This window comes from Odocoileus virginianus, chromosome 3 (genome assembly GCF_023699985.2).
Source record: "Odocoileus virginianus isolate 20LAN1187 ecotype Illinois chromosome 3, Ovbor_1.2, whole genome shotgun sequence".
In the NCBI taxonomy this organism is placed as follows: Eukaryota; Metazoa; Chordata; class Mammalia; order Artiodactyla; family Cervidae; genus Odocoileus; species Odocoileus virginianus.
Window position 1 is genome coordinate 89472309 of NC_069676.1, and position 14861 is coordinate 89487169.

General features: G+C 39.1%; 1 protein-coding gene across 2 annotated transcripts in view; it reads right to left on the reverse strand.

Moving 5' to 3' along the window:
* Window positions 1-361: 361 nt before the first annotated feature.
* ELL2 (elongation factor for RNA polymerase II 2) overlaps window positions 362-14861 on the reverse strand; it is a 71173-nt gene continuing 56673 nt past the window's right edge. The window contains exons 8-12 of one of the 2 annotated variants that reach the window (XM_020889537.2): window positions 12651-13218; window positions 9999-10065; window positions 6514-6685; window positions 4379-4423; window positions 362-4286 (exon numbers count right to left, since the gene is read on the reverse strand). In XM_020889537.2, the coding sequence (XP_020745196.1) occupies window positions 4170-4286; window positions 4379-4423; window positions 6514-6685; window positions 9999-10065; window positions 12651-13218 (969 nt within the window). In that variant the 3' untranslated portion in view covers window positions 362-4169. Of the gene's footprint in view, window positions 4287-4378; window positions 4424-6513; window positions 6686-7376; window positions 9411-9998; window positions 10066-12650; window positions 13219-14861 lie in introns of those variants that run through there. The other variant, XM_070465847.1, reaches the window with a different exon arrangement.

Genomic DNA, 14861 nt, shown 5'->3' on the forward strand with positions numbered 1-14861 from the left:
GAGCCACCTGGGAAACCCAAAGCCTCGGTTTCCTTGCCTGTAAAATGGGGATAGCAGGGTTGTGGGGAGGAGAACTGGGACGATACTTACAAAGTGAATAAGCAATGGAAGATCCTCCATAAAAAGTAACTGTTAATATTGTTCCCCTAGTAGATGCTTGCTGCCTTTGGAGGGCATGTCCTCCACTCATAAAACGGGCGGCAGGGGCTCCTGAACCAAATACCCTGTGTTCCCACTTCCTAGAGTCACCAACAAGTGATGTCTTTGTCCCAGGAAGATCAATTACCTTTTTATTTTAAAATTTTTTTAAAGACAGAATTAAGAACTTTGAAATGAGACAAAGGGAAAACAAGCACCAGAATTGCAAAGTTAACATTTTTATTGAACTGAAATCGGTGTAGAACAACAGGGGCTGAGCTCAGAACGACGGAAGAGTCCCTGTGACATCTACTCCCTAAAACGGTTTGGGTCGGACAACCGAAAACAGCGTAGATATATGTGTATATATTTTTTAACACTTCAAAATATTGAAATGAGCCTCATAGCCTTGTTCAATTTTCAGGTTACAGAGGACACGGATAACATCTTCTGTTGCCTTCACTTAGTTTTGTCAGTTAATATCTTTTCCCAAGAGGTTCGTCTCAAAGCTGGCTGTTGATTTTTTCCCCATCAGGTCCACAACAGGAGGATTTAGTAACACTTAGGCAAGGGATACACTCTAAGAGCCTTAAAAGTAGTAAAGGCAAAAACCACACATATGTGACTCACACTCACGGGGCCAGCAAGACCAGGAAACTGGCTGGAGAGTTTCAGTCAAGTTCCAGAAGCAAAGAACGCGCTAGTGGGAGGGGCAAGGCAACCAGGCAGAGGGTGGGAACTGATGGACCGTTTGTGTCTAAACCTCATTTCAACACCTTGTTTCAAACATGAAAATATGCACTTGTTTGACAGAGTAAGGTGAAATATTTTAAGGGAAAAGAAAACTCCTATAAAGGTTGAAAGACCAGTCAGAGATGAAGGAAGGTTAATACTGGATTTTTATAATCAATGCACGCAGCAATGATATCAACTGACGACACCAATTACTTCTGTGAGAGCAAGTTCTGAACATTCATCTCTACTGAGAGTTGAAAGTTAACCCCTCTCAAGTATTCCACGGGAAATAAATAACCAACAAGGCAGGAAGTGAAATCCTCACATAAAACAAAAAAACCACATCTAGTTGATGCTATTTTTGGTTTGTATTAAATCAGCTGCTCATTCATTCTGGAGTTAATTTATGGGTGTTGGTAAAAATCTTCAAGAGTGCTTCAAATTATTTTAGGTGAAATGTGATGAACAAATAATAACTCATTGTCTCATCTTGACAATGCTATTTTACACTTAACTATTTCTCTAAAAACAAAACAAAATTGAACCAAAACTAAACCTAAATAAATTCTACCAGAGTAACTACGTGGCCACCCATTCCTGCAGCAATTATTTGAGAGAATCTAAAAATCTTGCAGTAGGAGATGAAGGATGATTATAAATATAAATATTAATAGGCCCATGCCTATCTTTAAAAGAGATGCAGTCTCAGGTAACAGCAGATTCAGAGATTTACAACTCTCAAATTTGCAACAGACAGACACACGTTTTGCAAGGATCTACTCAATGTACACAACAAACATCTAAATTAAGGCTTTTATAGGTAGGTGGTCAAGTCTGTGGGTGTGCAATCCTGGATTTTCAGAAAGCATCTCCAGCTTCCATTGTTACCCAATTTGTAAACCAGAAGACGTGCTGATGGAGGTGGGTAGGAGCTCCAAGGGCCAACAATTAGCCAACCGGAAGGTTTGCCTTATTTGTAAACAAGTTCTAAAGTAAGAGCTGGCAGTGAAACAATTGAGGGTGCCTCAAATGATGTTGAGAGGAAAAATGATTTGCACCTGCTGAGAGATGGGCTTAAAAAAAAAAAAACAAACAGCTGAATTTCAGTTCAAGACCTTGAGATTTAGAGACCTAAATGTTTAGAGTCGCTTCCAAGCCAAAGGTTCTCACACTTTAGCTTGCAGAAGTCACTTGGAGGATACTTATGAAAATGTGGCTATCTCCCCAACTTCGGAGATTCTAATTTGGGGGATGCAAGTGGCCCGAGCACCTTGCTTTTGAGAAACACCACTCATAGCAAGTAGCAGCACATGGTCTTTGATTAAAGGGCCATGGTGTCTAAGAAATGACTCCTATGAGGTCATTACCTATGGAAGAATCCCTCCGGAGACTCCACCACAACGATGTGAGGACCAAGTTTATCCCCAGTTAAGTTTCTTTTCCTATTTTTTTTTCCAACTGAAAGTTTGATATCAATGAACATAATGATTGTACCAATTCTGAGGTAAAAGGAAGAGCACCAGGGATCTCAATGCTTAAAAAAAAAAAAAAATCAAATTCCCTAGGAGGTCCATGCTATGTAGAAATCAAATTTCTGTGGTAATGTATTAGAGTTATAGTGCACAGGGCCTTGTTTTAGTCTTTGTATAGTGTACTTTTACCATATTATTTACTCTTTCCTGTTAATGTTTTGGAACTCCAAAGACAAAATTCCATCTACATGCTCTCTCAGGTTTTTTTGGATACCAGCATTTTCTGGTTTACAAAGATACACAACAAAGTTTTATATTTATTTTTTTGGATGCTGGAGACAAACATCTTTATTAAAGATACCACCAAAATTTTGGCAAACATTTCAAAACATATTTGTAAACATAATGCTTCCCTTTTAAACTGGCAGCACTTTGAAAAACAATACGATAAGACAACACAACTTGTATCAACATTAGTTCAAAATCCTTATATTTTTGACCACATAACTTATGTTCCCACATGATAAAACAAATGATAGTTTAAATCAACGTCAACAGATAAACTCCATGAAATGAAAGTTTGTGCTGTTTGATGAATCACAGTATGTTATGGTTAAATATATCCACTCTGTTTTATATTCCTGGCATCCAGGATGAAAAAAAAAATCTTTAAATATACATTTCATGTAGGTAATAGCTTCTTTGCATATCTCTCTTCAAAAAATACTTTATAGCAGTATATAAATAGGTTACCTACACAATTCATGTTATAATTTTGCCCCAAAACTATAGATCTGTTTCATTTTCATAACATATCAATTTTGCCCAACATTAATAAAGCTGACAAACTGTTGAAATGGAAATGCTTTCTGTCTTCCATGATAGAAGTAGCGATTTGACAGAAAAAAAAAAAAAACCTACAGTAACACTCGTCAGTTGTTTCACCTGAGCGTTTGGCCTACTGAGGGTAGCAGCTTTTTCCTCCATGCACGCTCACATCCATACCACCTCTGCACACACACAGGTCGAGCACACGCGTTCAGACGCTGGTAGGCCACAGTGTGCTTCCCACTGCTCTCATCAGATGGGAAGCAGTGTAGCTGATGAGTAACCACACTAGATACACAACTAGCAAACACCTTAAGGCAACCATTGCAATGGGGGGTTAACTTGCAGGGCAAAGTTACTGCTCTAGATCAAGTCAGCCTGTCTATACAAGTGTGTGTATAGATCTATACACATACTCACACACCTTTCTATTTCTTAACCCTCCAAAACAATGTTTTAACTTTTTTTTTTTGTATTTTGTGCAAATTTCTAAATATTCTACCATTTAAGGCAAAGAGTTCGCATTAAGAAAGGTCAGAAAATAGGCTTATGTTTATCCAAAAGCATTTCACCTTGCATGTTACTGCTTTTTTTTTTTTTTTTTTAAATATACGTAACTTTGAAGTGTGGACACTGGATCCCCAATATCTTAAATAAAAAAAAAAAAATCATTTCTAATGACAAACACAGTTTTTAAGGAAAAAAGTTTGATTTGAAGTACAGACACTAGATCCCCAATATCTAAAAAAAATTATTTCTATTGACAAACACAAGTCTTAAAGGGCAAGAAATGACCAGAAAAAGCAGCTTCAAAAATGCAAGGAAGCAAAGTAAATGGGAAAACAAGAAAAAAAAAAAAAAAAGATAACTCAAGTTTACTAATACTGAAACTTTCAACAGGCAAAGTTTCATTTTTTAGAATTTTGAGAGCAACTCATTTGGAATTTTAAATAAATAAGCTTAAGTTTATTCACATCTTCTGGTCCAAGCAGAGCTCTAGTGCCATGACTCGGCTTGCTGTTGGTCAAATTCACCTATTAGTCTCTTGATGTGAGCTAGCTTGTTATGAAGATACTCGCATCTGTATTTTTCTTCGTGGTAATTGGGACTAGACTGTGGATGGAAAAAAAAACAACACAGGAGTAAGACTATGGAATTCGTAACACTTTCTCAATGAGGTCAGAAAACTAAGTGATGATACCTACCTGCTTTATCTTCTGATATTCTTGTAAGACTTCTTCATGAACATTCTAGAAAATTAATAATTAGAAATCAGAAGAGAACTTTTTTATTTGTGGTATAAACAGATAACTCACAGTTGGGAAGGGTGTGGGAAATATTAATGATGGAATGTAATTTGGTACAGTCTTAAAGGAAGGCAGTTTAGCAGTTGCCATTAAGATTGCAAATGCAAAACTGACTCAGTACTTCTACTTCTTTCAGATTACTTGTACCTGAATGAAATGACACATGTTCAGTGCTACTTGCTGCAGTGCTGTTTGTAAAGCAGAAGAAAGTAAACACAGTCTAAGCATCCACTAGTCCATACAAAGGAATACTAAGAGGCCATTAAAAATGAGGTAAGTGCTGTATGCGCTTACATAAAAAAATTCTCTAAGATATATGTTGTTTAGTGAAAAGAGCAAAGTACGAACAGTTTTATGTAGTTTGGTATCAGTTGTTTATAACGGAGAAATAGAATATTATATTCTGAGAATTTTTAATGAAATCAGATAATGTAATAAAATACCTCAACTTACTGGAACATAAGACAATGGTGCATCTTATCGATGATGACATCTTAGGTTCAATTAAACATGGTATATTTGTGAACTTACTTGTGTATATCTTATAATCACACAGCCTTCTGAAAGAATACACTGGGAACTGGTAACACTGGTTTCCTCTAGGGAGGAGAACTGAGTTGCAAGGGAAGAGCTAACCCTTCTGTACCATGTGACCTGATATACTATAGATCTGACCAGTTTCCAAATGCTTACATTTGTTCTGCACAGCTCTAATCATCTCACTCTATGGATGGATTTTGAGTATTTTCAGGCAAGTAAGTAACCTTTCTAAGGTCACACAAGTAGAGTAGAGGTAGGAACCAAATGCAAGTTGCCTGGCTCTGGAGCTTGCTCCTAACCACTAAGCAATTCTTAGAATTACATTTTACTTTAAATATAATTGTGGTACCCTAGTAAATAACTATAGAGGAAAAAAAACCCAACTCCTCCTAACCACTATATCACTAACTTCTTGCACTCCCAACCACCTACTCCTCTGGCAAAGTCTTCCATAACTTTAGGCAGCTTGTTTAAAAGATGAATGCTCACTAATAGAAGACACAGTGAATCTCAAGGGCTTCCTTGGTGGCTCAGCTGGTAAAGAATCTGCCTGCGGGAGACCCGGGTTCGATCTCTGGGTTGGGAAGATCCCCTGGAGAAGGGAAAGGATACCCACTCCAGTATTCTGGCCTGGAGAACTCCATAGACTGTATAGTCCATGGGGATGCAAAGAGTTGGACACAACTGAGTGACTTTCGCTTTCAGGGCATAGATGCTTTTTCTCGTGTAGGTTCCTGCCGGAACAACAGTGGACTACGATGGAGACACCATTTGTGGCTGTGAAATGTGAGAAAGTTATCTAAACAAGGAGGGGAACTCCCATTTATACCAGTCCTTTGGCTGAGAGCTCTAAGAACACTGTGGAGACAGGTCAGGCTTCTCCTGTTGTGTGTCAGCTGTAGTAATGTACCACTTAAGGTAGATAAGTGAGAGCGGATTAATACCTGCTAACAAATGTCAGTAGCTGGAGTAGCTGGAAGCACCACGCTTTTCTTTACTTAAACCCCAAACCTGAGTGGTCTTAGGCTCCCTTTAATATTCTATGCCAGGCTGAGGTTTAAAATAAATATACTCAAAATAGTAATTTTGGGAAATAGCATTAGATAAGAACTATAGTCTGAGTTGAGTAGGTAATGCAGTCAAATATTTTGATGAATCCCAAATCCAGCCTTTTGTTTTTTCCTATTTAGTCATCTGTATGTTATGTCACAGGAAGTATATAAGTATATATTACACATTTTATACATATTATGTAAAAATAGTGATTTTTTTTTACATTGGTGGAAATAGAGGCTCATCATGTTACTTATTTTTAAGAACTATTTCAAATATTTATTTTCTTAGCTAATTCTAAGTCAAGGCCAAAAGCTGCAGAGAGGTTGGTCTGTGAAAGGACCTGTTCTGAAGGCTAGTAGGATGTCTGGGGATGGGCAGGGCAGAGAGGAAGAAGGTAAAATATGAAAGTCAGTCCATCTAGGAGCACGTGTGTTTACCTGATACTCTTTTGAGCCTGGAGAAAGGCGCTTTCGCTGTGCATCCAGTTTGATAAATCTTCTAGCCACAGTCTCCATCCTGGCATGCAAGGCCCTATATTCATCATACTCAGCATTGAAGTCATCCTTGTAATTCTGGCGTTGCTCGTAGGAGACGATGGCAATATATTTTCTAATAAGACAAAAGGTAAATGGAGAGGAGCTGTAGAACAAACACTTTAAGCCAAATATTTGGAAACCACATCTGTGCGTTGTTTCCCTAGGTTGAGTCCCACTCTGCCACTGCTTGCGGCCTGCCATTCCTTCAAAGACCTTCCAGGTGAAATTATCCCACAGCAGAGTTTTAAAACCTTGGTGAAGGAGAATAAATGGGGGGGGGGGGGGGAGGGGGGGAAACCATGGTGGCAATGGAATGAAAGTGCAACTAGAAGCCAGCACTTGCACAGATGTAGCCTCCCCACCTTTCTGTACCTGGAATAACTGACTGCCATGCTAGCGGCAGGGGCCAGCCTGTCTGTCAGTCACGTGGAGACAGGAGGGCTGGTGGGGCGCTGGGAGACCAGGAGAATTTCACAGTCACCAAGGGCTGAAGGCAGAGCTCTCTCTACACCTGCTGCTCTATGAGAGGGAGTCTCTGTCTTTCGGCCTCTCACACCTGCTGCCAGCAAGGTGCCTCAGGCTGTTCCCCTGCCTCTCCTATTTCTGACAAGGCAAACATAAAATACAAAAGGGGGATTGTTTTACTATTAAAAAAAAATGAGAGACTAGGAAAGATAAAAAGGGGGAGAAAAGGAATAATTCTCTAGCTCTTTTCAAACATTTACTGTCATACTGTAACATAACAAACATTACTGTAACAGAAAGCCAGTTTTATACTGTTAGTTTATTTTCTTAATAGAAAGGCTACAAATGTTTTACCTCAGGGCGTGAGTATCTCTAGGGACCTAGACAGTGAAGGTCATCTTCCCAGTGTCAGTCTGTCAGTGGTGGTAAGTAAATCCAACAGAATTTTAATACTAAAGATAATATCATTTGTGGATCTGGGTCTTTGCAATCTGTGCTCCTGTCATGGGATGCAAAATTCCCTTGATTTTTTGAGATAAAAACTGAGATTTTGAAGCAGTTTCAGGCAGGAGCTTCAGGGTGCCCTGGGGGTACACATCTATTCTTTATTGAAGAAGATTTTGGGAGTTCAGTCCTCTCCAGAATGGTTTTAGACAATCTTACCAGTTTTGTTGAAAATGCAAAATAGCACAGATATCTATTTGCAAACGTGAGAAAAGTGATGCAGTGAGCAACCTTAATGCCCTCATTAATATTTTTATTTATGCTGAGTTAGACCGTGTGGAGGTTTAATTTTCTAAGTGTAATTGGGACAGTGGTAGTATGCTGATTTAAAGCTAGCCCTGCTAGTGTACTTGCTATAAAAGGAACCTCACCAGCCAAGCAGGGGAGCTGTCCTCTCTAGAAAGGTTCCTGGGCATACGCATTCATAAGCAAAACGGCTTAGCTGAATCTCAGGTTCCATTTGTTATATAAAACATTTATCCCACTTTCTTCAAAATCACACCTGAGGCCACACCCTTCTTGTTTAATTTAATTACTCCCTCAGGGAAAAGAGTACCAAAGTGGCCAACAGTTGTGTTGCTATTATAGAAGATTATTTGGTTATACTGACATTTTAATGAAAAGTATTTTGATATTTTTAATAAATACTGTTATGATTCTGCAGTTGGTTCTTAATGTAGTGATGGAATAAAATGTTAAATACTTTGGATAAGTCACAACCACAATCTTATTAAGAAGTGTTCATATTATCAAAAAATTAGGACTGTTGTGGTTCAGTATGAATTATTCAGAGGCTGGTCATTAAGGGTTTTATAAGATGTCCTTTTGGTTTTCTTAAGAAACAGGTTTAAGTTCTATATTTTTAGTGATTTTTCTGAAATTTCATGCTTTATCACTATTTTAAGAAAATCTGCAATATTTATATAAGACAGCTTTTGTTAAAATGCTTTTGCTTAAGTAAATTAAGCAGTCATGGAGTTTATGTATTTTCATGATTTTTAAGAGCTAGAAAATGACAAACATACAGAAATGCATTGAGGCAGATGCAGCAACCGTCTGTAGATCAGTAAATTAAAAACAAGTTATTAAGTACAGAATTAATTGTTAAGTTGACAAAACATAGCAACACTGAATACATGAGGGAAAGGTGAGAATTACTTTGGAGTCTCTCCACATGATTTTGTCCTAATGTAGCAAATATACAGCAGTATTACTATTATATAAGAGGAATTCAAAATCCATCGAAAGAGAAAGAGAGCACAGTACTGCAGCTGTTATTTGAGGGGGCCACCTCTCACTAAAGGGAAGGCATTTGTGAGGTGACCCCCACATCAGTGGAACCAGGCACTGTCCCCCATCCATCCCTGACCTGGCTAACTCAGTAGCAGCAGCTTTTCCAGCCACCACCACCACCCGCTCTTGCCAACACAGACTTTTAAGATGAGAGAGTACTCAGCATGGCTTCTTGGATTCCTTTTAGTTAAGGGATGATAACCGGCATTATCATTCCATGCTGTATCATTCCCAAATAAGTATAGCTTTCACCACTACTGTTAAGCAAAGTAACACATTTTTAGTGTAAAATGTTTTATACTCTGGAAATGAGCATTTCATGGGACACGGAGCACTAAATCACATAGTTTGTACACCATGAGATGCTACTGATAAAGAAAAAATGTTCATACAGCCCAGGTTCCATTTTCCAGTCTACATGTAAGCTATCTGTTAATTTTCTAAGCTACTGGTGGGTAAATCTGTGTGTTCTTTCACTCTCCATTTTTCTAGGCTCTTGCAACTTAATTATTTTCTTCTTACAAAAGCCTTTGAGTCTGTAAAAAAAAAAAAAAAAAACTAGAATTACGTGTCCAAGTTATAATTTCTATGATGACCAGTTGTAAGAAAGTCACCAGCTTAGCATTTAGCAACTTGTTGTCACAACAAGAAAAATTTTACTGCTCTCTCCTCTTAATTTGATGGCATACCTTTATTTAAATCAAAAGCCATCTATCTCTACTTTGTATTAACTGCAGAGGCTTAAGCACTTTATAGTAATAAACTGTCCCTTTGGGGGGGTCCCAAATGAATGACTGTACTGACAGACTGTCAACTTTGAAGAGTGAGATCCCTGAAGTCTTCCATAATCAAATGCTTGGCCTGGCCTCAGAACAAAGGACAGGCTTCTTTATACTTAAAGGCCACCGAGCAGAGCTCAGGGTAGGGGCAGGCACAACCTGTTGAAGCTGACAAGAGTGGACTGGGGACAAGCAGGCTTAATGGCAGCCTTTCAATTGCAGGGGTGGCTCCAGGACTCTATTTCTGGAACGCCTTACTTTTCTGATTTGCAAATTATGGGAAAAGAATTTGCATACTTTCTAAAATTAAACAGTTCTCCCCCATTGGCAGACATCTGAACTTACATCAAATAATCTGGGAGTTCAATTGTTGAAGAAGGCTCCGTGGAGGCAGTGCAATCCTCTTTAACTCCTGCAAAGAAAAAAAAAAAATATATATATATATATATATTTTTTCAAGCATTCACCAAACAGGATGGTTACAAAATGCCTATAATTCTAAAATAGATCAGAAACATCTGGAACACTTTTCCTCAAATTCTATTCTTCCATCTCAATAAGCAACAGTGAGCAAGGAATACAATTGAGCAGGAACAATAGAGGCCCTGTGACCAGCGCCAGCAGAACCGACGCCAGGCATTGAAAGCACCCTGGCTACTGCAGTGTCTGCACAATAAAGGAATTCCATCTTAACCCAAGGTCAGTCTTCTATTCTTTCAACAACAGTTGTGGCATCTGCCCAGCAATTCAAAGACTGTGGTGGCAGATGCAGCTAGACAATGGGAGATACAAACTTTATATCAACATCTATTTTTCGTAGGATTCAAACAAGGCAGATGAGATAATGAAGTCAGGTAGCAGACTGCTTCAATCACTGTATTTTTGCTGCTATTCTTTTTGTATGCAGACAGCACAATTGGGCAGGAAGGCTCCCCATCAGTTTTAAGTAATTTAAAATGTTATTAGTGAACAATTTACACTCCTCTAATCTCTAACCCTCATAGTCATACATGGCTTTTTTCTTAAGAGGCCAAAATAAATAGATAAATAAAGTGCCAGTCACTCAGAACTATGCTGTGAATCCCTCAGTATTCCATTTGTTTGAATGTACCACTTCCAGAGGGTATGTTTAGACTTTTTATTAGGGTAATTTTTTTATCATTCAAAGTAGAATTAAACTAGTTACTCAAACCCAAGGCCTGCCTGCTGGCAAAACATACATGTTCAATATTAAACAAGAGTGAGTATTTAATAATTTCTTGGTTTAGTATTTTAAAGGACAAAGCACACTAAACAAATTATGCAGACTGTGTGGACTTACTGTGTGTGCCTATCTGATTCAGGCTTAGGTAAAAGCCTGTTTTTACAACAGCCCGAGTCTTAAAGGAAAAGGCATTGAGTGCTTGCCACCTGGCTTTTCCTTTGCCACAGACACCAGATAAATTCCAATGGGTGCAGAACATGTGGGTCTGAATCGGTCCTCAGTTTATGATAATCTCGACTGGCTAGGCCATCCTCAGTGAAGGATTTAGAGACCAGGTCTGCTTCTCTTGGCTTCCAAGTGGGAAAATAGTCAAACCCTGCTGTAGGACTCAATGTTCTGGGATCCAGTCCTCCCAGCAGACGCCTCTGACTCAGGATTACCTTCTGATGGTGAAAGTGTGGAGTGGAGCATACCCAGGAATCTGGCTGACTGAGCACAAAGTTTCATTATTCTCTCTTTTCTTGATCCGGCAAATTCAAGTATGATAGTGTTTGAGGGAAAAAGCTTTCAGCTGACTCTTGGGCTACTATATACTACCATGCTGATCTAAATATTTCAACAGCTATGCTTTGATGAGCAATATACTCAACCCACGTCAGTAAAGGCACTGAATCATACTATCCCCATAATCAAAGCTTTTCTCCTATTGTTAAAACAGTCAGTTAAATCTAAGTACCATAAGCTTTCAGTATTATGGACGAATCACATAAAGATAAAACTCCTTAAAATCTAATCATTGAAGTACATTTTCTAAAGTTGTATTTTTCTGGGGAATTTTACCTTAGTTATGCTGGGTTTAAAACTTGTAGTAGTCCTAAATGATAAGCATGGATCTTCTCTATGCTGGTGTGTGAGACATTACATTTTAAATATACGGAGTAAGAGAAATCTAATTGTGTCTTTAGGTTTTAAAGATCGCTACACCTTAGATAAGCAGTCTTTTCTACTGACTAGCTGTTCTTCAGAAGTAAAGCATTATTTTAGGCTTCTTTGGGTCTCTAGATATTTGGCTTTTAAAGCTTCCAGAAACTTGAAATGGTTAAATTTATTAATAACAACTGATGTTAGTTTACTCAAACAATGTTCTCAAAATTAGGGTGGGAAAAAAGAAAAAAAAAAAAAACAAAAAAACCCCAAATCTATCAAGCTAGTCACCAACAGCCTTGCACAAGACAAATTGCTTTCACTCTGAATGAAGATGATGCTACAGATCTGCATAGGTAATTTTACCTCACCTGTTTTATAAAGAATTTGACATTTCCCCTGTGCTATTATTAATTAAAGCGGGGTTGACCCTGTTTCTTTGGCAAAGAAGGAAATGAGTATTTTTATTGCTAATTGTGTGTCTGGCTAAATCAGTTCAAGAATGGCATATAATAGGTCACGTTGAGGTTGCACAATACTGTGACAGCTCTGGAGAAGGGCAACAAAGTCCACCTTCTCAAAGGGGGTCCCTGGAGGACCAAAGGTCATTTTCAGATGTCACCATCTTATTAACAAATACAGAAAACCATGGTTAATAGTTGGCTAAGAAGAGACAGAAAATGACTACTGTAAAACGGAAGAGAAAGAAACTTGCTCCAAAGGACAATACTAAGATTAATAACTAAACAGCAGGTCATTTGATAAAAAAAAGCATTACTAATTCTAAACTGCACCCTCTCACACTCAGAATAGCCCCCTCTTCCTGTTCATTTAACCCACTGAGTTGGGTTTTCACAAATGCAAAATACCTTCACTGGAATCCGGATTGGAGTCATTCAGCTTGGCAATTTCCTCTTCTCTCTTAAGGTCCTCTTCCTTTTCCTCAATCATCTCAACTTCGTGATTTTTTATTTGGTCCTTTTCCTTGTGTTTTTTAGACTTCTTCTTGGACTTTTTGTGAGACGAATGGTTTTCTTCCATAGGCTTTGGACACTTTAGTAGAACTGAACCAGGGGGTAAGGTTTCCAGAGAAGTCCTAGAGGTATATTTGTCTTGCTGGTCCTCATAGATACTACCATCTTGACTAAAACTGTCAACAGGTAGGTCTTGAGTTCCCCGGCCTTCTGGAGTGCTAGGGGAATTGGAGTTAGAATTTACAGTCTGAGGCGGGTTGGAGACAGGCAGGTGGGTTGAAGGCAGCGGTGGAGGAGTAGGGATGGCAGCGGCTGCAGGGGGCGGCGGGAGGCCTGCAGCAGATTTTTCACTGGTGGGATTCAAATGGCCATTTAATGTTGGCGGCACTCTATTTGTCAGGTGAGATATTCGAGCCTTTTTATTCATTAAAGGATCAATGAAATCTGAATCCAAAAGCCGTTTCTAGTGGTGGTGGTGAGGGGGAATAGAGAAGAAAAAAAAGTAAATGAGCCAGTTTGCACTAAAATGTAATACATATGTCACTCGTTACCATATGAACTGAGTAATTTTATGCATACTTAAATTTATAACCAATTTAAATTTATCACCAGCATCCTGTTAACTATTCTGAGCTTAAGCCACAAGCTACAATAAGTTTTCATGTCTAGTGTAAAAAAACCAGAATCTGGAAAATATGGTTCTTTTTTTTTAACATATTTATTTTTTTGGCTGCACTGGGTCTTAGTTGGGGCATGTGGGATCTAGTTCCCTGACTAGGGATCAAACCTGGACCCCTTGCATTGGGAGCATGGAGACTTAGCCACTGGAACACCAGGGAAGGCCCCCTAACATGTTTCTTGAAGAAATAAATCAGATTATACTTTCTGATCATGCAACCCCACCCTCAGTTCCTTGAGAGTCTGCGGCTGCTGCTGCTAAGTCGCTTCAGTCGTGTCCAACCCTATGCGACCCCATAGACAGCAGCCCACCAGACTCCTCTGTCCCTGGGATTCTCCAGGCAAGAATACTGGAGTGGGTTGCCATTTCCTTCTCCAATGCATGAGAATGAAAAGTGAAACTGAAGTCGCTCAGTCGTGTCCGACTCTTCGCGACCCCGTGGACTGTAGCCTACCAGGCTCCTCCGTCCATGGGATTTTCCAGGCAAGAGTACTGGAGTGTGTTGCCATTGCCTTCTCCACTTGAGAGACTAGGCCAATTTATGTGGGTTATATCACTCAGGAAGTGTATTAAATAGAGGTGGCCTCCTCCTCCTGCTGGCCGTGGCTGACCTACTTATATTCAGTGAGAACCTCCTCTGAATATAACCAACCGTTATTGGTTGTCAGAATCAACTGGGGTAGGAACTGGGCAACAAGCCTACACTTACTTGATCTCTTTGAATGTGCTAAGATGCTGCAGTTATGAGTATTATGGCTGTTACTTATTATTTCCCCGTCTTAAGATGGGGACAACCAGCACCTTCAAAATAGTTTCTCTATAAATCTCTATCATTGCTGAAATACTATCCACTTCCTCCCCGGCCCCCCCTTAAACATATCTCTTCACTGGATTAGAAGATAAGTCTTAACAACTGGTCCATAAAAACAATATGGAATTTCTGTTTCAAAAAATTACAAAAAAAATCATGCTAATATCAGCCTAATCCAGCAACAACAATACAGTATTTAAAATGAAAAGGGAAGTAGAGAGTTGATCCCCACATCTGTCCCATCTCCCTAAGCCTGGGGAGGGGGTCCAGGGACAGGAGCACTGTCTGCAGCACTGGGGGAGACAGGCTGGTCTCACCTCTAGTCCCAGAGCCCTGAGTGGGTTCAAGGTGGTCTGAGAAGCAGGCGGGCTTGAACTCTTACGCTGCTCAGATCTCCACACCTTCTTCCAACTGAATCTTTTAGGGGAAACTCTAAGCTGGAATGGAGTCTAACTGGAATAGTCTGATTGGGATCTAGTCAAAAAGTGCTTTGAGAAAACATATATGGAAATGGCAGAACTTTTTATTTGCTTGTTTTAAAAACATTTTTCCCTGGGAATATTTTGCTAGAATATGCTTCAGATAAATTTATTCAATTTTCTCTATAATCTAAGAC